This window comes from Bubalus bubalis, chromosome 13 (assembly GCF_019923935.1).
Source record: "Bubalus bubalis isolate 160015118507 breed Murrah chromosome 13, NDDB_SH_1, whole genome shotgun sequence".
NCBI classification, from domain to species: Eukaryota; Metazoa; Chordata; class Mammalia; order Artiodactyla; family Bovidae; genus Bubalus; species Bubalus bubalis.
The window spans coordinates 76,087,671-76,112,414 of NC_059169.1; the positions used below are offsets into that span (position 1 = coordinate 76,087,671).

The 24,744-nt window shown below is 44.9% G+C and overlaps 1 protein-coding gene and 2 long non-coding RNA genes across 11 annotated transcripts in view; 1 reads left to right on the forward strand and 2 right to left on the reverse strand.

Annotated features, from left to right (window-relative positions):
- ENOX1 (ecto-NOX disulfide-thiol exchanger 1) overlaps positions 1-24,744 on the forward strand; it is a 303,170-nt gene that overhangs the window by 274,660 nt on the left and 3,766 nt on the right. For 2 of the 7 annotated variants that reach the window (XM_044926833.2, XM_044926839.2), the window contains exons 14-15: positions 6,824-6,909; positions 14,959-17,553. In XM_044926833.2, coding sequence (XP_044782768.2) covers positions 6,824-6,909; positions 14,959-15,213 — 341 coding nt within the window. In that variant the 3' untranslated portion in view covers positions 15,214-17,553. Of the gene's footprint in view, positions 1-6,823; positions 6,910-8,470; positions 8,695-14,958; positions 17,566-24,744 lie in introns of those variants that run through there. The other 5 variants (XM_044926837.2, XM_044926836.2, XM_044926838.2 and 2 more) reach the window with 4 other exon arrangements.
- Positions 4,516-5,987, reverse strand: LOC123328845. The gene is made up of 3 exons (XR_006543847.2): positions 5,863-5,987; positions 5,132-5,247; positions 4,516-4,568 (listed from the first exon to the last, which is right to left on the reverse strand). It is a non-coding gene; the product is annotated as an uncharacterized LOC123328845 (long non-coding RNA).
- Positions 15,136-24,744, reverse strand: part of LOC123328844 — a 58,918-nt gene continuing 49,309 nt past the window's right edge. Inside the window, exons 3-4 of one of the 3 annotated variants that reach the window (XR_006543845.2) lie at positions 16,729-16,875; positions 15,136-15,270 (exon numbers count right to left, since the gene is read on the reverse strand). This is a non-coding gene — a long non-coding RNA (uncharacterized LOC123328844). Of the gene's footprint in view, positions 15,271-16,728; positions 16,876-17,326; positions 17,461-24,744 lie in introns of those variants that run through there. The other 2 variants (XR_006543844.2, XR_006543846.2) reach the window with 2 other exon arrangements.

Consider the following 24,744-nt stretch of genomic DNA (forward strand, 5'->3'; position numbering starts at 1 on the left):
TTGGAGCATCGTGTTTTCGTTTTCATTTGTCTCCAGGTATCTTTTTAAATTCATTCTGCGATTTCTTCAGTGATCCAGTGGTTGTTGCAAACGCTTCTAATTTGTCTGCCAGTTTCCTTTTGTCTGTATGCTGTGCAGCCGCTCGAATGAAATTTTTAAAACGTGATTCAGTTCACATCATGTCCCTGCTTAGAGCCTTCCACTAGTTTCCTGCTGTATTTAGAGCTCAATCCAGCCTCCTAAAGCGGGGGCCCTGTGTGGTCTGGCCCCCCACCTACCTCTGAGTGCACTCTGTCGCTCCCCAGCCATGTGTGTTCCTGCCACCCCGTTCCCACCTCAGGCCCTTTGCACGTGCTGTTGCCGCTCCCCGAGCCATCGCCCCCGGCTCACTGTGGCTGACTCCTCAGCTGCCCTTGGGCAGCTCGCCTCCACTGGCCTCCTGCAAAGCAGCCTCCTGCAAAGCAGCCTCCTCCGCACTTGGGGCCGCTCCCAGTGCTGTCCTGTCACCTGCTTTCTTTTCCGCACTGTGTTCACCATCTGAAAGCATCTCCTTTTGTTTTCTTCTAATTTTATTGTTGGCTGTGCTGGGTCTTTGTTGCTGCATATGGACCAGCTGCAGCGAGCGGAGCTGCTCTCCAGCTGTGGAGCGCAGGCTCCTCTCTGTGCTGGTGTCTCTTGGTTTTGGAGCGGGCTCTAGGGTGCAGGGGCCTCAGCAGTTGCAGCATGTGGGCTCAGCAGTCATGGCTCACGGGCTTAGCTGTTCCGAGGCATGCGGAATCTTTCCGGACCAGGGATCGAACTCATGTCCCCTGCACTGGCAGGCAGATTCCCAAGCACTGGACCACAAGGGAAGTCCTCGTTTTATTTTTAATCTTTGTGTTTATCATCTGTGTTGCTTACTTAGAAAATTAGTTCTTCAAGAGCAGGAACCTTGTCTGTGTGTGCAATGCAATACTCCCTAGGACTTAGTACCCAAATGCTGCTAAGGAGATGAATCCGTACAAATCTAATTGAAATGCTGCTCCCTTGGTCTTAGTGAGGTCTGAAATCAAGAATGGGCTAGATGACTTTGATGGGAAAAGCTGAAAATGTCTTAATGTGCCTGTTTAAATGGGTTTTCCTAGTGAGGGATTTGCCACAAGGTATATAGAGCTGGCTTGTATTTCTTTATAAACTAGGCCCTGAGCTGTGTTGCAAATCCAAGAGTACTGACAGCCTCCTCTGTTTCTTCTTTATTTCTTAATTTAGCTAATTTAGAGTTGTATTTTCCACTGTTGGGAAATCCAGTCTTAAACATGGAGACCTTGCTTCTCCATGGATCGAACCAAGACCAGCTGTTGAATCCATCCCTTTGGAGATCCATCAGTTCAGTAATGGCTGAGTTCTCCACCCTCAGTTCCTTGTGTTTCTTTTACCAAGCCTTTATGGTCTTTATGGTCTTCCAGAGAACCATAAATAGTTTCCATTTCTGGGTTTATAGATTAGATTTTGAGTTATACCTATCTTTTTTTTTTTTCCAGCCTCAGGAAATCTCCCAGTTCCTTTAAAGGAGGGCTTCCCAGGTGATGGTAGTGGTAAAGAACCCACCTGCCAATGCAGAAGACCTAAGAGACATGAGTTCTATCCCTGGGTGGGGGAGATCCCCATGGCAACTCACTTCAGTATTCTTGCCTGGAGAATCCCCATGGACATAGGAGCCTGGTGGGCTACAGTCCATAGGGTCACAAAGAGTCAGACACGACTAAAGCAATGTAGCAAGAAGCTTTAGCTGATTATTTAGAAAGCTTCCCTAAAATGAACTGATCCAGAACCAGGGCCTGGACACTACATGTTCTCAGATAGCATGACTGATGCTTCTGGCGATGCTGCTGGGATGGGCAGGGGAGGAGGGAGGAGGGGGTGCAGGACTTGCCAGAGATGATGACTCGCGTTTCCCATTTATACTGTGTCTCTAGCAATACTGAATAACTTGGTTCCCATCCAGAGGTAAAGCTTGGAGAACCTTTATTTAACTTCCTGCTTTGGCCCCACAGGTATCTAGTGACAACTCCTTAAAATTTTATAAAGAAAAGCTAATGGCTTGTTAATATCAGCTACCACTAAGATGGTTCTAAATACTCTCCTAGGGAAAAAGACTCATGTCTGGATTAGGGTTTCTAATCTGACTTTAGAGACATCTCTAGAAATCACATGAGCATTTTCCCCTTAGCTTTATGAGCAAAATAGTTTCAGTAAGAAGTTTCTGCACCCAAAATATCCAGGTTACTCTCTTGAATCCGTAGAGCATGAGCAAAGGGCAGGAATCACTGATGAATAGTACTTCAAAGTTACCTGCTTTTGAGGAAGTATGATATCATTAGTGAGTACTGGTACCAATTTTTAAGGTTCTTATTTCTCCTCATTTATCAATAACAGAACAGTAGAAATGTCAAAGAAATATACTAGCTATTCTCAGTTCTAGAGGATAAATTCATTCAAGGTACATTTGATGCTGGGACAGATAGAGGGCAAGAGGAGAAGGGGACAACAGAGGATGAGATGGATGGATGGCATCATCAAGTCAATGTACGTGAGTCTGAGCAGACTCCAGGAGACAGTGAAGGACAGGGAAGCCTGGTGTGTTGCCGTTCACAGGGTCGCAAAGAGCTGGACATGACTTAGCCACTGAACAACGTTTTTTTTTTGTTTTTTTTTTTTAACTTATTTCTTTGGCTGCCCTGGGTCTTTTAGCGGTAGCATGTGAGATCTTCGATCTTTGAGGCAGCACACTGGATTTAGTTCCCTGAGCAGGGATGGAACCCAGGCCCCCTGCATTGGGAGTTCGCAGTCTTAGCCACTGCACCACCAGGAAGGTCCCTCAACATACATTTACTGTAAATGTATACTATATTCCTGCTGCTGAACCTGAACACACAAATACTGTCTAAGGGAAGAGTTCCTTGGGGGTAGAGACCCAAGATTGGGGCTGAGGGACTGTAAGGAGGAGGGATGCCAGCATCAGAGAGGCAAGAAAAGCAGCCACTCCAAGGTCCTTCCATCTCCGGTATCCCTAAATTTCCTCCTTCATATCTTCTCTCTTTCGGCCCAGAGTTGTCAGTCACTCCCCCTCAGCCCCACCCCACTCTCTTCTAAACCACACTGTCCATCCTGTTGGGCGCATTTAACTTCATGGCACACCCCCAAGGGTATTCAGAGGAGGAGCTGGGTGACCCAGGAGATGCTGATGAATCTTTGTCCCGTAGGGATATTAACGTGAAAAATGTTGTTTTCTCTATTTGCTGGAGCCCCTGCGACACCTGTAAGACTGCTCAAGCCCGTCCACCTTCTGAGATGCCCCCGTGTCCCATGGGACGCTCACAGTCCTGTCACCCACAGGCTGCCGCGCCACACCGCTCCCCGTCTCAGCCCCACCGTCTCCCCTGTGCTCGGCTCACAGCAAAGCCGGATCAGTCAGTCTGCTGCCCAAGTGGATGTCCCACCAGGGAAAGGAATGCCCGTCCCCCTCTTGCAGGACCCCTCTAGTCTCTCCAGGCTGCTCTCTTGAGGTGCCTCCTCCCTCCCTGGAAGCATCCCATTTGAGAGGAAAAGCAAAGAGCTTCTCACTGGGAACACCCTCGCCTTCCCACAAAGCCAGCACTGACTGCCCCTCCCTTCCCTGTCCACCACCTTTCCCCCTTACAGGGGCTGGGGGTCTGTCCACCATTTGTCGGAAGCTCTTCTCTGGAAAGCAGTGGACACTGAACCACTCGTCCTCAGCCTGGGACAGCAGAGAAGCACCACTCACCATCCTGAAATAGAAGCAATTCCCCATGAGAATTCTGCCCCCTCTCTCCCACCTAAGGAATGCAAATCAAAGTATTTTTTTTTTTTTAAAGACTTCTAATTTACTTTCTAAATAAATCATTCACAAGCTTCTATACTGGTGACAGAATTACTTACAGTGCCACCTCACCAGATTTGAGAATTTCAGGCACAGGGAAATAGTTCAAACACAAATTAGCAAATGAAGCGGTAGGAGAGGGACAAAACAATTCCACTTAAGTATATTAAAAATGGCTGTTTGCCATTAAAAAGAATGAGATAGTGCCATCTGCAGCAACACGGGTGGATCTAGAGATTGTCACATTAAGGGAAGTGTGAAGGAGAAATATCCTATCAGTTCAATTCAGTTGCTCAGTCGTTTCCTACTCTTTGCAACCCCATGAATGGCAGCACGCCAGGCCTCCCTGTCCATCACCAACTCCTGGAGTTCACCCAGACTCACGTCCATCGAGTCAGTGATGCCATCCAACCATCTCATCCTCTTTCGTCCCCTTTTCCTCCTGCCCCCAACCCCTCCCAGCATCAGAGTCTTTTCCAATGAGTCAACTCTTCGCATGAGGTGGCCAAAGTACTGGAGTTTCAGCTTTAGCATCATTCCTTCCAAAGAAATCCCCAGGCTGATCTTCAGAATGGACTGATTGGATCTCCTTGCAGTCCAAGGGACTCGCAAGAGTCTTCTCCAACACTACAGTTCAAAGGCATCAATTCTTCGGCGCTCAGCTTATGACATCCCTTATACGTGGCATCTAAAAAGAAATGATACAAATGAACATACAACACAGAAGGAGACTCACATACTTAGAGAATGAACTTATGGTTGCCTGTACACACTGCTCTATGTAAAATGGATAATCAGCAAGGACCGCTGTAGAGCACATGGAACTCTGCTGAGTATTATGTGGCAGCCTGGATGGGACGGAAGTTAGGGGGGAATGGGTACAGATATATATAAGTGGCTGAATCCCTTTGCTGTTCACCTGAAACTATCACAACATGTTTAATCACCTGAACCCCAATACAAAATAAGAAGTTTTTAAAAATGGCTGTTTGCCACTTAGATTAAAACTACCATTGCTACCTGCTATCTGAACCTGCTCAGTGGCGTTTCAGAGGGCTCCGGAGCTCTAGTCCTTTATGTCTCAGCACAGAAAGAATTCAGCAGGAGGCAAAGTGATGGATAAGAAATGATTCACTAGAATACTTCCCATGGGAGGCTTATAAGCAGGTGGGCAAGAGGTTGCGAGCCCCAAGAACTTAGAGAGCTACAGTTTTATGATCAAAGGAAAAGCAGGGAGCGGGAAAGGACTACCTTCTTCCTCATTCTTGAGTAGACATTATGCTTCCATCATAAGTTCCTCCTCTGTGTTGGTGGAGAGGGGGACGTCTCCTTGTACCTCATGATCCAAGGAGGTTACTGTCAGGGCACTATGGAAAAAATTATTTCAGGTCTTGGTACAATGAGGATCTTTCACTTTGAAATGACACCTTTCCATAAATTATTTTTTAGGTGTGCAGAGAGCATAGATGTCATAGAGGTCATTAATTTATAGCGGTCTCCCATACTTTTTCCTTTACCTACAGTCCCCTAGTGGGATTAACTATTTAATCAACTGTTCTGTCCCTTTACTCCATCCCTAACTTATCATCACCATTATTTCAGAGAAGGACATTTTAAGAAAAGAAGAAGAAGAAGAACATAATATCAAAATAAAACAGTAGCTCTTTGTATTTCAGGGAAAAGGTCAATCTCTGAAAACTGAGATTTTAGTTTTATGGAAAAGTGTTTCTATGTTCCCCATTTCACTGTCCAAGAAAGCACCCACTAAAGTGCTCTGAGGACCAGTCTTAAGAGTACTTGTGTAGACCTCTTGGTTCTCTGTTCTCAGCCTAAGGATAAACTGGGAAATTTTTCTTTAAAAACTGACACTCATCCGGAGCATTCCAAGCATCTCACGGGAGCCCAGGGGGCCATGAGATCCTATCCCAGGGCAGTCCCAGGACACCCTGCAGTTGATACGATGACCATGACCAGTTGCATACCAGTGTGGGTCTTTCCTTTGACCTTTGGCTCTCAAGCACCAAAGCGTCACAATAAACAGAACATCAGGGGCCTCATCCACAAACGTGATTCATCTCAAAGCCTGTTCCAAAGAGAAGCCAAAAACGTCAGTCTGAACATGGTTTCTTAAAAACAGGAGTATACAGCCTGTGGGGTCAACATTCTCATTTTCACTGTTTTAATTTTGGATGTAGGAGCAGGGAGGTAGGAGGGTGATGCTTTTCCTTCAGCCCTAACACCGACATTCAGCTTTTCATTTGTCAGTGCAATGTTGACAGTTGAATTTCACGATGGAAAAAGCCCTCTGATTTATAATCAGACTCCAGCCAAACCATCCATTCCCAGGCCTTTTAAAATGATCTTGTAAATTACAGCAGAGAGGGGAGAGCGGGCTGGCTCCCTTGGAACAACAGCAACAGCCAGGGGGAAATAGCAGAGGATTTGTGCTTCCTTCAGTGGCAGTGAGGGAAAAGAGGGACTAAATATTTCCTGTAACTAGCCTTGGTAATTACCAGGGGAATTGGAGGCAGAGTGCTCTCTGACACAGCCGCAGGAGCCATTTTCATATTGTGAAGTCCATCGAGGGGGAGGAAGGGGATCACTTGATCCTTCCAATAACTACAATCTTATATTGGTAAATCAAGCATAAAATTGGTAGTTGAAATGCTGCCAGAAGCCTCTGTTTGGAAATACCTTTATTCATCTGTGTATTTTCTCAGTCTCGCTTTTCTAACTACGGTCTTTCCAGGAGACAATGTTCTGTTGGCCACGCTACTATTACTGTCTTCAAAACAGGCTATTACTGAATGCTTGCCGAGCACGGATACAAGTGGCAAGACCACGACTCGGCCCTGACAAAACTGTCACTGGGGTCAGATGACAATATTCGCCTGAGATTTTTACTTGCCTCTCAATAACATCCGTTTGCCCTCTTCATTTCAGGCATCATATCCACGTTTCTTCACGTCCATCCTTTCGGAGCCAATATAGAATATCTCTGGTCGTACATGCAGCAGCTGGACTCCAAGGTAAGTCCTTTTTCTCAACTGGCATTGCGAAAACTTAGGACGTTGGTTGCTGGCTGCAGGTTGAACCCATGTGATCTGTGTTAGGGATATAACAGCGGATGGAGGTCTGTCTGTACTTCTTCACAAGAACTCAGTTTCTGGCAGAGAATGTCTTCTTTTCCTTGCTTTTGTCCCTGTGGAAAGAAAAGCAGTTATCGAAAATGACACTGACTTTTAGCAGACATCAAATGACTTTGAGCAGCATATGAGGGATTTGAAAGTGCAGTTTGGTTTGAAAGTCCGCACAACAAGGGAGATACGAGGTCAGGGCGGCTAATGGGGCATTACCCTTCGGCCGCGTCCTCCCAGAACTCTATGCTAAGGGCTTGACACGATAGAGGAAAATCACCTCAAATTACATAAAGATCTGATACAACTCTCAAGAAAACTGTGTTAGTAGTGGTATTTAGCATCATTCCCCAAATAGAAAAAAAATGACTACAAAAGTTCTTCTCAGCTATGTGCCTCGAGAGGCACACCCAGGTCAGGACGTCACTCCTCTCTTCTCAGAGGCTAGTTTTCCTCCTCTGCAGACAGCTGCGCTCCTAGCCCATAGAGGCGTTTGTGCACCAAAAAAGAAGGGACAAAAAACTCAGTGAAAGTATCAGATCCCGGTGAATGGTGAGAGGGGCCTCTGTTGAAATAAGTTCAGTTCAGTCACTCAGTCATGTCCGACTCTCTGCAACCCCATGGACTGCAGCACACCAGGCCTCCCTATCACCAACTCCCGGAGTTTACTCAAACTCATATGCATTGAGTTAGTAATGCCATCTAACCTTTTCATCCTCTGTCAGCCCCTTCTCCTCCCGCCTTCAATCTTGCCCAGCATAAGGGTCTTTTCAAATGAGTCAGCTCTTTGCATCAGGTGGCCAAAGTATTGGAGCTTCAGCTTCAACATCAGTCCTTCCAATGAACACCCAGGACTGATCTCCTTTAGGATGGACTGGTTGGATCTCCTTGCAGTCCAAGGGACTCTCAAGAGTCTTCTCCAACACCACAGTTCAAAAGCATCAATTCTTCTGCACTCAGCTTTCTTTATAGTCCAACTCTCACATCCATACATGACTACTGGAAAAGCCATAGCTTTGACTAGACAGACCTTTGTTGGGAAAGTAATGTCTCTGCTTTTTAATATGCTGTCTAGGTTGGTCATAACTTTTCTTCCAAGGAGCAAGCGTCTTTTAATTTCATGGCTGCAGTCACCATCTGCAGTGATTTTGGAGTGATTTTGCAGTGATGTATTTACTGTCGAAATAAAGCGGTGGCATTAACCAGGACTGCCTCAGGCAGCCCTGGAAGGGACAGAGATGCTAGGCCTGTCACTAGGCAGCCTGCTAAGTGTCCTGCTGGGAAGGCCAATGGAAATAAGCAGGTCTTACGTTGATGGCAATAAGGTTCATGGGGTGTACAGGACTGGGTCCATGGCCTGCGGCTCTCTGACCTCAGTACATGTCAGTCATCCTGACTCTTCAGTGGTCAGGATCAACTGTAGGGCTTCATTGTCATCTTCTCTTTGATGCAGATGATCAAACCAGTGCATGATCCCACAAACGATCGACCTTTCTCATGGGCCTTACACTTCACCTTCGAAAGAAATCAGCTGGAACAAAAGGTGGTTTGCAGTCGTAGAGATCCATGCCCTCTTGAGTCTCCCGCAGCTGGGGACAGGGTGGACCGGCCCTGTGGAAGGAGGGGATTGTAAGGGTCTTTCTGTAACTTTTTTTAAAAAATGATTTCGTTTTGGCAGTGCTGGGTCTTCACTGCTGCATGGGCTTTGTCTAGCTGGTGGCAAGTGGGGGCCACCCTTTGCTGCTGTGTTGAGTCCTCTCACTGTTGAAGCTTCTCTTACTACAGAGGGTGGGCTCTCAGGTGCATGGGCTTCAGTAGCTGCGGTTCCCGGACTCTAGAGCACAGGCTCCGTAGTTACGGCACACGGGCTTAGTCGCTCTGCAGCATTTGGGATCTCCCGGGTCCAGAGATCAAACTCACATCTCCTGCGCTGGCAGGTGGATTCTTTACCACTGAGCCACCAGGGAAGCCCGGTGATTGGAAGAGTCTCGATATTCAGAATCATGGCACTGCCCTCCCTGTGGTCTCCCTTCGCTTGGAAGGGGTTGGGCTTGAGGCACAGAACACACTCTTGTGAATTCAGAAGAGAGGAGGAGGAGGAGCAATACAACGTTCCTTTGTTGAAAGCAGCCTTTGAGGAGCTTCTTGGCTGTGCTTTCCTTCTCCAGCGTCATCCTTCCTGATATCACCACTACCTTTGTCTGCAGGAGTAAATGAAATACCGCCCGCACCAGTGTTCTTGGCATAGAATGAGCCCTCAAGAAATGATTCCTGTTGTTGCTATCATCCTTCCCTCGGACTGTTGACACTTCTCTCCTTCCCTTTCTAGAAACCCCAAGCGGGAAGCCTTTTGAGAAAGCAGTGGTCGTTTCACTAGGAACCCACTTGTTAGCCGTGTAATCACGGCAGGGCGCTAGTCCGACGTGCGCGCCCGTGAGGCGTGTGTGAGCGCGCGCGGACGTCCAGGTATAGTCACTTACGTGATGGCGAGCAGCTCGGGAGTTCTTGTTCCACTCTCACCCTCAAGGCAGGGTCCATCACCCCCTTGCTCAGCTGAGATCTGTGCGGTCTCCCTCACTGAGGAGAGAAGTCATACACCTGGTCTCTGGCCCTTGGATGGCAGACTTTTCCAGAAGGGGAATTCCATTTCCTCTCAGACTCATAGTTTTATTTTAGAAGGCAGCATTACCCTCACAGAGAAAACACACGGCATCTCCTCCAGACAGCCCTCCATCTCCTGGCTCAAATGCTTAGTGGGACTGTCAAATCCTTTACTCATGTCTAAGGTAAAAAGTATCTATCTATCTATTTTATATATATATATATATATATAAACATTCAGTTCAGTTCAGTCCAGTCACTCAGTCATGTCCGACTCTTTGCAACCCCATGGACTGCAGCACGCCAGGCCTCCCTGTCCATCACCAACTCCCAGAGTTCACTCAAACTCATGTGCGTCAAGTCAGTGATGCCATCCAGCCATCTCATCCTCTGTCGTCCCCTTCTCCTCCTGCCCCCAATCCCTCCCAGCATCAGGATCTTCTCCAGTGAGTCAACTCTTCACATGAGGTGGCCAAAGTATTGGAGTTTCAGCTTCAACATCAGTCCTTCCAATGAATACCCAGGACTGATCTCCTTCAGAATGGACTGGTTGGATCTCCTTGCAGTCCAAGGGACTTTCAAGAGTCTTCTCCAACACCACAGTTCAAAAGCATCAATTCTTTGGCGCTCAGCTTTCTTCACAGTCCAACTCTCACATCCATACATGACCACAGGAAAAACCATAGCCTTGACTAGACGAACCTTTGTTGACAAAGTAATGTCTCTGCTTTTGAGTATGCTATCTAGGTTGGTCATAACTTTCCTTCCAGGGAGTAAGCGTCTTTTAATTTCATGGCTACAATCACCATCTGCAGTGATTTTGGAGCCCCAAAAAATAAAGCCTGACACTGTTTCCACTGTTTCCCCATCTATTTCCCATGAAGTGATGGGACCAGATGCCATGATCTTCGTTTTCTGAATGTTGAGCTTTAAGCCAACTTTTTCACTCTCCTATATATAAACATGTATTTATATGAATATAATATACATATTATATATACTTATACATAAATATATTAATGTACATAAATATTAAAATAAATCCATACATAGATATTACAATATATAAATATTTATACATAAATATTAAAATATATACATAAATACAAAATAAAATATTTATACATAAATATAAAACATTTTAATATTTATATATAAAATTTAAATATGGCACCCCACTCCAGTATTCTTGCCTGGAAAATCCCATGGACAGAGGAGCCTGGTAGGCTACAGTCCATGGAGTCACAAAGAGTCGAACAGGACTGAGTGACTTCACTTTCACTTTATATTAAAAAAAGTGTTCTGACTAAAACTCCTGGGTGCCAAGGACTGGACCAAATATTCTTTCTAACCCAGTGAGGCTGAGAGGATATTTAAGACTTTTAATCCAAAGAGCAGATTACGGCTCTAGACTGGAATCCCACAGCCCCAGAATCTCAGCAGGTAGTAAAACGAGGAGTGGTTTATCCTCTAAGTGTCCTCCAGGGCCCTGTCGTCGCATCTGCTACCAGGAGGTTCAGGGCCCTGCAGGGCCGCGGCCCCGCCGCTGACATTCTCCTGCACAGCGGCCTGGTGAATCCTGTTAGTTAATCCTGGTTAGCTCCTGGCGCCCGCTCTGGTTAATCGGGACAAGCTGAGTGTCACGGTCTCCCCCCACTCCAGAGTTTTGGTGAATGTTGCATGAAGATGGGGAATTCAGCCTGGCTTCCGCAGCTCGGGATGTTTGCTGACTCTGCTGAGAGGGCTCCTGCTTTTTACTGTTTGTTCATTTGGTTGTTCACCTGGCTGCGTTGAGTCTTAGCTGCAGCACACGGGATCTTCGCCGCATTGTGCAGAATCTCTCGCTGGCGGCACGTGGACTCTAGTTGTGGCATTTGGGCTGGGAAGTTGCAGCACTTGGGTTTAGTTGCTCTGTGGCATGTGGGATCTTAATTCCCTGACCAGGGATTGAACCCGAGTCCCCTGCATGACAAGGTGGATTTTTTAACCACTGGACCACCAAGGGAAGTCCTGAGAGGGCTTTGTAGAAATCCCACTTGGCACAGTATGGTTTCCTTGAGATCAGACAGAGGCATCATCACCACTGCTGTTTAGATAACATTTCGATTCTGCCTTGCCCTGTTTTGATGGGCTTTCCTGGTGGCTCAGATGGTAAAGAAGGCGCTTGCAATAATGCAAGATATCTGGGTTAGATCCCTAGGTCAGGAAGATCCCCAGAGAAGGAAATGGCAACTCGCTCCGATATCTTGCCTGGAGAATCCCATGGACGGAGGAGCCTGGCGGGCTACAATCCATGGGGTCACAAAGAGTCAGACACGACTGAGTGACTCAGCACACACATGCAGACAGGAACAAGGAAAGCAGCTTCCGTCCAGCCTGTAGCAGAGCTGTTTTTCTTAGGAGTTCCCTGAAGGCCACAGATGAGGATATGGATGGTCAGAAATGGAAGGAGAGACAGGAATTAATTTAAGTTAGGATGGGCATGTACATTGCACTTGGGTCCCTAAAACTGTGTATCCCCAAATAGTCCATTTTCCAGTTAAATACTTTTTCTGCCTCTTCTAAACCACTCACTCTCATTTGCTCAGCTCTCTTATGTCACAAACATATGACCAAGTCAGAAAGATGCATTCAGAGGAAGACAGTGCCAGAGTGGTTGGGGGGAGATGGCTTCCTGAAGCTTTACTGAGTCAAAACTCATGCCCCGGGCACAGGCAGGTAAGCTTTTCCAAATGGGCAACACTATCTTGAAAATGCTTTATGATTAATGCCTAGAATGTCTCATATCAGCCCAGAGCCTTTTGAGCTCACTGGCTCATCCTAAGCCTTGCAGAAGTCACATCTGAGCATCAGCAGATGAATATTTTCTGTCTAACAGTGAAGAGGGGGGAGACCTCTGATCTTCCCCCAATACTGTCTAAGAGATTCAGACCCAGTTTTCCAAGTGTCTCTGGCTCCCCACCTACATACCAGCAGCCTCTTCCTAAAACTCACAAAGTGAAAGATTTGATTCTGAGACCAGACTCGATATAATGGGGCCACAGAGGCTAGTTTTTTTTAGAAAGAGCTGCCATTTGGGACATGACACCATGTTTGGTAACAGGCTTGGGTGCTCATGACGTGTTCCTTTCCTGCCAGAGGGGAAAACCATTTGCATCTATGTACTGGAAGCATTCCTGTGAAATAGATAAAATATCTTGTCAATTCCAAGGAGGTGCAAAATAGACCTTAATTGGAGAGCATTCTTCCCCAGATGATAGCTAGGCGGTAAGGCTGGAGAAGATGTTCCAAATAGTGTTTGTGAGATTGCCTACCTGAATAATCTTTTTTTTTTTTTGATAGATTTTTTTGTCACTGTGGACCATTTTTAAAGTATTTATTGAAAATTGTTGCAATATTGCTTCTATTTTATGTTTTGGGGGTTTTTTGGCCGCAAAGCACGTGGAATCTCAGGTGGTTCAGATATAAAGAGTCTGCCTGCAGTGCGGGAGACCTGGGTTCAATCCCTGGGTCAGGAAGAGCCCCTGGAGGAGGGCGTGGCAGCCCACTCCAGTATTCTTGCCTGGGGAATCCCATGGACAGAGGAGCCTGGCGGGCTACAGTCCATGGGGTTGCAAAGAGTCAGACACGACTCAGCAACTGACCCTTTCACATGGGATCTTAACTCCCCAGCCAGGGCTCGAACCCACCACCCCCTGCACTGGAAGGTGAAGTCTTCACCACTGGGCCACAGGGCAAGTCCCCCTACCTGAATAATCTTTAATATTACATATATTCTGGTGTTCTCCTGAGTAGCCACATGAGTGAATGAGTGTTCTGTTGCTTAGACAGGCTATCATGAATGTGTTTTCCAGACGTCACAGCGCCTCTGGAAAGCATGTGGCATAGGAAGGTTTGGAGGTAAGGAGACTTCCATCTGGCAGCGTGAAAAGCAGAAAGGGAGTTATAACTGACGAGGGTACCAGGGACCCAGTGACTGCTTGGTTAAGTCACTGCTTTTTTTTTTACAAACTCCGTGTTTCCTACGGACAAGGCAGAACGGGGAGTGGCCAGGGTACAAAAGAAATCTAAGAAAGGACGCTGCTCTCAAAAAGCTCATAGTCTCAATGAGGAAATGGTGTGTTTATGAAGGAACTTGAGAGTCAGAGGTGAACTAATGAGATGTTCGCTCGGTAGGGCGGGCAGACAGGGAGCGCAACAGGGGTTGGAGAAGGGCAAAGTGCGTGCGCATCATGACCAGCAGGGGCGCCCGCGAGTCCGTGCTGGTTCTCATGGCTCCTCTGGGGCGCCTGAGCGGTCCTCACCGCCTCTCTCCCCTTTCTCCCCTCCTTCCTCTCTCCATTTCCCTCCAGATCTTTCCTCTTCTCCTTCTGGTTCTTTCCTTCTGTTCTCTTCTTCCTGTTTTCCTGTGCTTTTCCTCACACCTCCTCGCCTTCCTCCCTGATCCTCTGCCTCCCAGCCCTTTCCTTCTCTTTCCCCCAGGTCCTCACTTCCGTTTATCGTCTTTCCCTTTTCCCCTCTCCCGTTTCTTCCTGTGTCCTGCCTCCCTCCCCACCCACACTCTGCGGATATTCGCTGCAAGGCGTCTGTGTGGCTGTAGGACACCGTGACCTGCCCAGGGATGTGAAGGATGAGTAAGATCTCAACGTGCAGGAAAGGCTAACAGTCAGTTCATTCCACAAAAAGAAATCTGATTTTTGCAGTTGGCTTCTCTTAACTCTCCAGCCTTGACAAAGCCTATGTGGGTGTCTCTTCAGTCCCCCAAAATGAAAACCCCTTTTCCACTGGCCTCCCTTGGCTGATTGATATGGGACATGGAGCCAACCATCCTCGGTGATAAAATTTATTTATGCCTTCCTGTGTCCGTGTATACATGTGCTTAGTGGCCTGGCAAGGAGGCAGTGGGCTTGAACCAGAGTCAGCAAACCAAAAAATAAAGCAAGTACATCTTACAGATGACCTCTGCCTCTCACAAACCACCATCACCCAAGCCCCTTGGTTAGAGCCTTTATTCCTTCTCATCCTTTCTTTTCCTTCTAATTAGAGCAAATCAATCCTTTCTCAAAGAGTAAACCTTAGAAAATTTTAAACAGAAGTGAGGGGGAGCCACTGACAACATTGAAGAATAAAAAGACACACAGACCCCCAGTTTCCCGGAATTAAAGCCAGCTGAGTAAGAGGAAATAAAAGCATCATGTTTATCACAACCCTCCCCAGTTGCCAAAGCACCAGCATGTGGTGTATGGGAAAATGAGATTTCACAGTCACGGCACGTTGCTGACCTATATCATAACGCCGCACGGGATTCTCTTAGCCTCATGTATCTGATTCGTCTCATAGTATCCTTGTGAGAAAGCGAATGCGGTGCTGGAAAGCCGGGCTAGATGCAGCATCAGGAGCCCGGAGCGGAGCTCCAGCCTCTCCACGTACCAGCTGGGCCAGCAACAGCCCTGCCCTGGACCCCAGGGTTCCATCCGTGACCTACAGGCGCTCAGGGAGAATCCCCGGCCTCAGAAGGGGTCTGGGGAAGGGAATCCTGCACACCTAGCGGGGAGACGGGTCCCTCTGGCTCTGATCGCAGCCAGTGAGCGCTGAGTGCTGTGTCTTTGTGATGATTCCATGACGCTTCCAGTTCTGAAGACCATGAAATGACTGAGAGGAAGAGAAAGGATACCATGAAGGCAGGATCATAATGCCTGACATGTTTTAATAAGGAAGGGGAAGAAAAAATAAAGTGAAGAAATTTGTAGGTTAACATTCTTCTTCAGCCATACACTAAAACAGAAGGACAAATTGAATTTTCTCTTGAATTTGTCTTGAAAATCCCCAAATGTCACATGTCATATAGGTTGTTTTATCAGGAAGGGAAAAGGTTTAAAAACCATCAAAATAATAACATGAAGCAGTTTCTCCTTGCTGTTTCTTCTCGCATGAGATATAAACATCTTTAAGGAAATGCTCTAGAATCTAGCTGAGCACCTTATTAGTAAATGAATTATTTTTTTTCCTGGCATCAGGCTCCTTTTAATTGCTTCCCCAATACTGTTGTCCTTTGGTATCTGCAGGCGACTGGCTCAAAGAAACCCTGTGGTTACCAAAATCCACAGATGCTCAAATCCTTTATATTCACATAAAATGACTTGGTCTTTGCAAGTAACATACGCAGCAACGTCCTTGCCCTGTTTATTTGGTTGTGCCCAGTCTTAGTTGAGGCATGTGGGATCTTCGATCTTCACTGCAGCACACAGGATCTTTAGTTGTGACATGTGGGATCTGGTTCCCTGACCAAGGCTCGAACCCAGGCTCCCTGCATCAGGAGCTCGGAGTCTTAGCCGCTGGACCACCAGGGAAGCCCTGATCCTCTCTATACTTTTAACTATCTCTAGATTATTCACAGTAATATCTCATTGTGGTGGTTTTTTTTTCTCTTGATTAGTGATGCTAAACACCTTTTCCTGTATCTGTTGGCCATCTGTATGTCATCTTTGGAAAATGTTCAGATCCTCACTCATTTTTTCGATTGGATTCCTTGGTTTTTTGCTATTGATTTTGTGAGTTCTTTGTACATTGTGAATATTAACCCTTTATCAGACATATGACTTGCAGTATTTTTCCTGTTCGGTAGATTGCCTTTTCATTTTGTTGATGGTTTCCTTCACTGTAGAGAAGCTTTTAATTTATTTTTAATGGGTATTTTAGATAAGATTTCATTTGAAGTGCCTGTTCTGTAATTGTCTCCCTGTCCATATTATAATATTTACACCATCCTCACTGAATCAGGCAGTTACCTAGCACTATCAACAGCAACTGGCAGTTAACTACTTCTGAAGACACCAGTGGTTATTATAATCATTTCTGACTAGCTGGTTATTCCAACTAAGTAATCATGAGAATTTCAAATGCCAGTTTCACTACTCTTTAGTTGTGTGACTTCGGACAACTCACTCAACATCTCTGTACCTTAGCTTCACTGCCTATAGAATGGGTTTTTTATGTGTATTAAATGGCTTAATAGATAAAAGCATTTATAGCAGTATCTGGCACATAGTTAAGTGCTACCTAGTGTTGGCTGCCATTTGTTTTGAGCTTAAAAGCGCACAAAAGACCTACCACATTCTCTCAGTTTGAGATATTCGCCACAACCTAGTGGACAGGTGAATTTTAAAGGCTTGCCCAAAACCCAGTGTTAGCGTGTGCTGGGCAACACCCCAGTAGAAGTCCTTAGAGCATCCGATGAGTTTCCTTCCAATTCCTTTCCTGCGAGTGAGAAAACGCCCAAAGAGACTTAGTGACTTAGGCAAGATGGTGGCGGTGGTTGTTCAGTCGCTCAGTCACGTCTGACTCTTTTGCAATCCCATGGACTGTAGCCCACCAGGCTCCTCTGTCCATGGGATTCTCCAGGCAAGAATACTGGAGTCGAGTGACATTTCCTTCTCCAGGGGATCTTCTTGATCCCACGATCGAACTGACATCTCCTGCTTAGCAGGAAGATTCTTTACCATTGAGCCATCCAGGAAGCCAGGCAAGATGGTAAAGCAGGTTAAGGATCATTCGTGACTGGAACGTGAACTTCTGCCTCTGCATTTCTTTCTTCTGGCAAGTGAACGGCTTATTTGCCTGTTTAAATAACTTTTTGATGAGACAGTGCACTTAAAGCACGGACCCTGTGCCTGGCCCAGACGCAGGACGTGCTGCTGCCTCTCTGCTGCCGCTTGCCGACCTCTGCTTCCTTTGTGGTTGAAGTCTAGGCTCAGGTCAGAAGCGACCATAGGAAACAACATGTTGCTGCTTTTCAGCACAACCGATGACCTGATGTGAGCATGCAGGATTCAATCAGCATTGCTGAAATACAGATAGAGAGAAATTGAACCTGTGCCAGGCCCTGTGTTACATTTTACACACAATCCTAATAATAACACTATTCTCCACAGTGGCTGCACCAACTTACATTCCCACCAGCAGTGTGGGAGGGCTCCCTTCTCTCCTCACCTTCTCCAACATTTGTTATTTGTAGATTTTTTGAATCATGGCCATTCTGACCAGTGTGAGGTGATACTTCATTGTAACTTTGATTTGCATTTCTCTAATTAGCGATGTTGAGCATCTTTCCATATGCCAATTTGTCCACCTAAAGACGCTTACTCCTTGGAAGAAAAGTTACGACCAACCTAGATAGCATATTGAAAAGCAGAGACATTACTTTGCCAACAAAGGTCCATCTAGTCAAGGCTATGGTTTTTCCAGTTGTCATATATGGATGTGAGAGTTGGACTGTGAAGAAAGCTGAGTGCCGAAGAATTGATGCTTTTGAACTGTAGTGTTGGAGAAGACTCTTTAGAGTCCCTTGGACTGCAAGGAGATCCAACCAGTCCATTCTGAAGGAGATCAGCCCTGGGATTTCTTTGGAGGGAATGATGCTGAAGCTGAAACTCCAGTACTTTGGCCTCCTGATGCGAAGAGTTGACTCATTGGAAAAGACCCTGATGCTGGGAGGGATTGGGGGCAGGAGGAGAAGGGGACGACAGAGGATGAGATGGCTGGATGGCATCACTGACTCGAAGGACGTGAGTCTGGGTGAACTCCGGGAGTTGGTGATGGACAGGGAGGCCTGGCGTGCTGCGATTCATGGGGTCGCAAAGAGTTGGACACGACTGAGCGACTGAACTGAACTGAACTGAACTGAACTTCTTCTTTGGAGAAATGTCTGTTTAGACCTTCTGCCCATTTTCCGATTGGGCTGTTGTTTCTACTATTAGATGAGCTGTTTGTGTCTCTTCTAAATTAAGCCCTTGTGGGTCACATTGTTTGCAAATATTTTCTCCCATTCTGTATGAAGTCTTTTCATTTTGTTTATAGTTTCCTTTGCTGTACAAAAGCTTTTAAGTTTAATTAGGTCCCACTTGTTTATTTTTGCTTTTATTTCTATTGTCTTGAGAGATTAACCTAAGAAAACATTGGTATAATTTATGTCAGAAAATGTTTTGCCTATATTCTTCCTGGGATTTTTATGGTGTCATTTTGAGTTTATTTTTGCATATGGTGTGAAAGAGGTGTGAGGGCGTGATCTGACTTCATTGATTTATATGCAGCTGTCCAGCTTTCCCAACACCACTTGCTGAAGAAACTGTCTTTCCTCCCTTATAGTCTTGCCTCCTTTGTCAAAAATTGACCATAGGTGTGTGGATTTATTTCTGGGCTGTTATCCATGTCTGTTTGTGTTTATCCATGTCTATTTCTGTTATCCTTGTCTACCATACCATTTTGATTATTGAAGCTTTCCACTGTTGTCTTGGGCAAACTGCAGGAGATGGTGAGGAACAGGGAGGCCTGGCATGCTGCAGTCTGTGGGGCTGCAAAGAGCGGGACACAACTTGGTGATGAACAGCTACTACAGTCTGACATCTAGGAGGGTTATGCTTCCTGCTTTGTTCTTTTCCCTCAAGACTGCTTTGGCAATTCGAGTCTTTCATGGTTCCATATAAACTTTAGGATTCTTTGTTCTGTGGGTAATTTGACAGGGATCATATTAAATCTGTAGATTGTCTTGGACAGTATGCCTTTTTAATCATCCTGATTCTTATTAATAAAACCCTAGAGCATGCGGTATCTTTCTCTTTCTTTGAATCATCTTCAATTGTCTCATTATTCTCAGCATGTAAATCTTTCACCTCCTAAGTCAGGTTTATTTTTAAGTATTTTTTATATGATTTTTTCAAAGGGATTTTTGGTTTTTTACTTTCCCTTTCTGATATTTCATTGTTAGTGCAAAGTAAAAAAATGCAGCAGATTTCTGTACATCAATTTGTATTCTGCTGCTGCTGCTGCTAAGTCACTTCAGTCGTGTCCGACTCTGTGTGACCCCATAGACGGCAGCCCACCAGGCTGCCCCAGCCCTGGGATTCTCCAGGCAAGAACACTGGAGTGGGTTGCCATTTCCTTTTGCAATGCATGCAAGTGAAAGTGAAGTCGCTCAGTCGTGTCTGACTCTTAGCGACCCCAGGGACTGCAGCCTACTAGGCTCCTCCATCCATGGGATTTTCCAGGCAAGAGTACTGGAGTGGGGTGCCATTGCCTTCTGTATTCTGCTACTTTACTGTATTATTTTATTAATTTTAGTCGGTTTTTGTGTGGTCTTTAGGGTTTTCTATATATAGCATCATGTCATATGCATATAGTGACAGTTTGACATCTTTTCTCCCAATTTGGATACATTTTATTTCTTTTGTCTGACTGTTGTGGCCTTGGAAGGAAAGTTATGACCAATCTAGACAACATATTAAAAACCAGAGATATTTCTTTGTCAACAAAGGTCCATCTAGTCAAGGCTATGTTTTTTCCAGTAGTCATGTATGGATGTGAGAGTTGGACTATAAAGAAAGCTGAGCGCAGAAGAATTGATGCTTTTGAACTGTGGTGTTGGAGAAGACTCTTGAGAGTCCCTTGGACTGCAAGGAGAGCCAACCAGTCCATTCTGAAGGAGATCAGTCCTGAGTGTTCATTGGAAGGACTGATGTTGAAGTTGAAACTCCAATATTTTGGCCACCTGATGTGAAGAGCTGACTCATTTGAAAAGACCCTGATCTTGGGAAAGATTGAGGGCAGGAGGAAAAGGGGACAACAGAGGATGAGATGGTTGGATGGCATCACCAACTCAATGGACATAGGTTTGGGTAAACTCCTAGAGTTGGTGATGGACAGGGAGGCCTGGCATGCTGTAGTTCATGGGGTTGCAAAGAGTTAGACACAACTGAGCGACTGAACTGAACTGAACTGTGGCTAGAACTTCCAAAACTATGTTGAATAGAAGTGGTGAGAGTATATATATCCTCCTTGTCTTGTTCCTGATCTGAGAGGAAATGCTTTCAAGAGTTTCACCACTGAGTATGATGTTAGCCGTGGGTTTGTCATAAATGGCCTTTATTATGTTGAAGCATGTTCCGTCTGTGCCCACTTTCTGGAGAGTTTTTATCATAAAAGAAGGTTGAATTTTTTCAAAATGTTTTTCTGCACTTATTGATATCATGTGGTTTGTATTCTTCAATTTGTTAATAAGTTATTGACCACAGACATATTATTACAAAACGTTATTGAGATATTTTAATGTTCATTTGCATAACAATCACCAGCAACAGGTGTTAGTTCCTGCAAAAATCCCCCAGGCAATAATGTGTTAATATGGTGTATCATACTGATCCATACTGTGGATATTGTAAAACCCTTGCATCCCTGGGATAACTCCCATTTGATCATAGTGTATGATCCTTTTAATGTACTGTTGGAGTTGGTTTGCTAGTATTTTCTTGAGGATTTTTCCATCTCTGTTCATCAGTGATACTGACCTATAATCTTCTCTTCTGTGGCATCTTTGTCTAACTCTGGTATCAGGTTGATAGTGGCCTTGTAGAATGAGTTCAAGAGTGTTCTCTTCTTGAAATTCTTTGGACAAGTTTCAGATGAACAGGTATTAACTCTTCCAAAGTGTTTGAAAGTAGTCTGTGAAGCCACCTGCTGCTGGACTTTTGTTGTTGAGAATTTTTAAATTACTGATTCAATTTCAGTAGTGGTAATTGGTCTATTATTTTCTATTTCATCCTGGTTCAGTCTTCAGAGATTTTCTTTTGACTTTCTATGAATTTGTCCATTTCTTCTAGTCTGTGCATTTTACAGGTGTAGGGCTTCGAAGGTGGCTCAGCTGGTAAAGAACCCACCTGCCAATGCAGGAGACGTAAGAGACAAAGGTTCGGTCCCTGGGTTGAGAAGATCCCCTGGAGAAGGGCACGGCAACCCACTCCACTATTCTTGTTTGGAGAATCCCATGGACAGAGGAGCCTGGTGGGCTACAGCCCTTAGGGTCAGACAGAGTCAGACATGACCGAGGTGACTTCGCACACAGTAACTTGTAACAGTCCTTTATGACCGTTTGTATTTCTATGGTGACAGTCTGACTTCTCCTTTTTCATCTCTGATGTTATTGACCTGCGTGCCCTCTCTTTTTTTCTTGATGAGTCTGCCAAAAGGTTTATCAATTTTGTTTATTCAAAGAACTAGCTTTTAGTTTGATCTTTTCTGTTGTTTTTGTAGTCTCTTTCATTTATTTCTGATCTTATTTCTTTCCTCCTACTAGCTTTAGGTTTTGTTTGTTGTTCTTGCTTCCTGATGTAAGACTGTATTGCTATAAACGTCCCTCTTAGAACGGCTTTTGCTGTGTCCCATAGGTTTTGAATCATCGTGCTTTTGTTTTCATTTGCATCTAGGTTTTTTTTTTTTATTTCTTTTTTGATTTCTTCAGTGATCCATTGGTTGTTTAGAAGCATCTTGTTTAGCCTCCACATGACTGTGTTTCCAGCTTCTTTTTTTTGGTAATTGATTCTAATCTTAAGTGCTGTGCTCAGAAAAGATGCTTGATATGATTTCAATTTTCTTAAATTTACTGAGGCTTACTTTGTGCCCAGCATGTGATCAGTCCTAAAGAATGTTCCATGTGCACTTGAGAAGAATGTGTATTCGACTGCTTTTGAATGGAATGCTCTTTAAATATCACTAAGTCCAGTTGGTATAAACGTGTCCTTTAAGGCCTGTACTTCCTTATGGATTTTCTGTCTGGATGATCTGTCCAGTGATGAAACAGGGTGTTAAAAGCCCCCAACCATTATTATGTTGCTATCAGTTTCTCCTTTTATGTCTGTGAATGTTTGCTTTATATATCGAGGTACTCCTATGTTGGGTGCATATATATATATAGTTACAATTGTTGTATCTTCTCTTGGATTGATCCCTTTATTGTTTAATGTAGTGTCCTTCTTTGTCTCTTGTAACATGCTTTTTATTTTAAAGTCTATTTTGTGCAATATGAGTATTCCTACTCTAGCTTTCTTTTGATTTCCATTTGCATGGAATATCTTTTTCCATCCCCTGACAGTCTGCATATGTCTCTAGGTCTGAAGTAGGTCTCTTATAGACAGCATATATATGGGTCTTGTTGTTGTATTTAGCCAGTCTATATCTTTTGGTTGGATCCTTTTATCTATTTACATTTAAGGTAGTTATTGATATGTATGTTCTTACTGCCATTTTGTTAATTGTTTTGGATTTGTTTTTGTAGGTCTTTTTCCTTTTATTCTCATCCTATGATTTGATGGATATCTTTGCTGTTGTGTTGGGATTCATTTTTCTTTTTTGCCTAAAAATATATATTATAGGTTTTTTTACTGGCAGTTACCATGAGGTTTTGATATATAGCATTCTGTGTACACACACACGTATATATACACATACACATGATTATTTTAAGTTGCTGATCTCTTAATTTCAAATGCATTTCAAATATCCTGCATTTGCACTCTCCTCTCCTGTTACTAGTTTAGATATAGTTGCGTGTGGATGATTTCTTTACTGGTGAGCTTTCCCATTTCATAATTTTCTGGTTTCTAGTTGTGGCCTTTTCCTTTCCACCTACTGGAGTTCTTCTAGCATTTCTTGTAGAGCTGGTTTGGTGGTGCTGAGTTCTTTTGGCATTTGCCTGTCTGTACAGCTTTGGATTCCTCTGTCAAATCTGAATGAGTGCCTTGCTGTGTAGAGTTTTCTCAGTTGTAGCTTTTTCCATTCATCACTTTAATTATATCATGCCACTCCCTTCTGACCTGGAGTTTCTGCTGAAAAAAAATTAGCTGATAACCTTATGGGAATTCCCGTGTATGTTACTTGTTGCTTTTCTCTTGTTGACTTAATATTTTTGTCAGTTTGATTAGTATACATCTTGGTGTGTTGTTTGTCCTTAGGTTTATCCTGCCCGGGACTTTCTTACTGGATTTGGGTGACTGTTTCCTTCCCCATGTTAAGGAAGTTTTCAACTATTCTTTCTTTGAATATCTTCTCAGGCCCTAAGCCTTCTGGAACCCCTATCATGCAAACATTAGTACATTTGATGTTGTCCCAGAGATCTCTTAAACTGTCCTCTTTTCATTATTTTTTTTTTTCTTAATTTTGTTCTGTGGCAGTGATTTCCATGACTTTCTTCCAGCTTACTTATCCATTCTTTTGCCTCGTTTTTTTCTGCTATTGATTCTACTTTTTTCATCTCAGTTACTGTATTCATCGACTCTTGTTCTTTATATTTTCTAGCTCTTTATTAAAAATGTGTAACTTCTCACTCTGCATGCATTCTTTCCCTGAGTTCTTGGGTCATCCCTACCGTCATTACTCTGAACTCTTTCTTGGGTGGATTGCCTATCTCCAGGTCACTTAGTTGTCCTCCTATGGTTTTATCTTGTTTCTTCATCTGAAACATATTCCTCTACCATCTCACGTTGTCTCAATTTCTAACTGTATACTGTAACAACAACTCAGTCACTCAGTCATGTCCGACTCTTTGTGACCCCATGGACTGCAGCACACCAGGCTTCCCTGTTCTTCACCATATCCGAGTTTACTGAAACTCATGTCCATCAAGTCAGTGATGCATCCAACCATCTCATCCTCTGTCACCCCCTTCTGCCCTCAGTCTTGCCCAGCATCAAGGTCTTTTTCCAATGAGTTGGCTTTTCACATCATTGGAGCTCCAGTTTAGCAGCACATTTTTATGTAAGTGGAAAGTTATGTTTCTCGACTTTGGAGAAGTGGCATTATATAGGGGCTGTCCTTCATGTCCCAGCAGTACACGCCCCCTCTTGTCATCCAAGGGCCAGGGACCAGCTGGTCCCAGGGTAGGCTCTGGTCTGTAGTTCTCTTGCTTCGGGGTGTCTTGCCCCTGTGATGGGTGAGGCTGGTCTAGAGGTTTATCCAGGCTTCCTGATGGAAGAGCTGGTACACACCCGCTGGTGGGTGGGGCTGTGGCAAGGGGCTTGTGCTCAGGAAGTCTTTAGGCAGCCAGTCTGCTGATGGGAGGGGCTGTGTTCCCACCATGCTGGTTGTTTGGCCTGAGGTGTCCCAGCACCAGAGCCTACAGGCGTTTGGGTGGGCCAGGTCTTGGTGGCAGCCCAGGAGAGCTCGCACAGATGAACTGTCCCCAGCACTTCTGCCGCCAGTGTCTGTCCCCACAGTGAGCCCCAACCGCCCCTGCCTCCCCCAGGAGACCCTCCAAGACCAGCAGGAAGGTCTGGCCCAGGCTCTTAGAAAGGCACTGCTTTG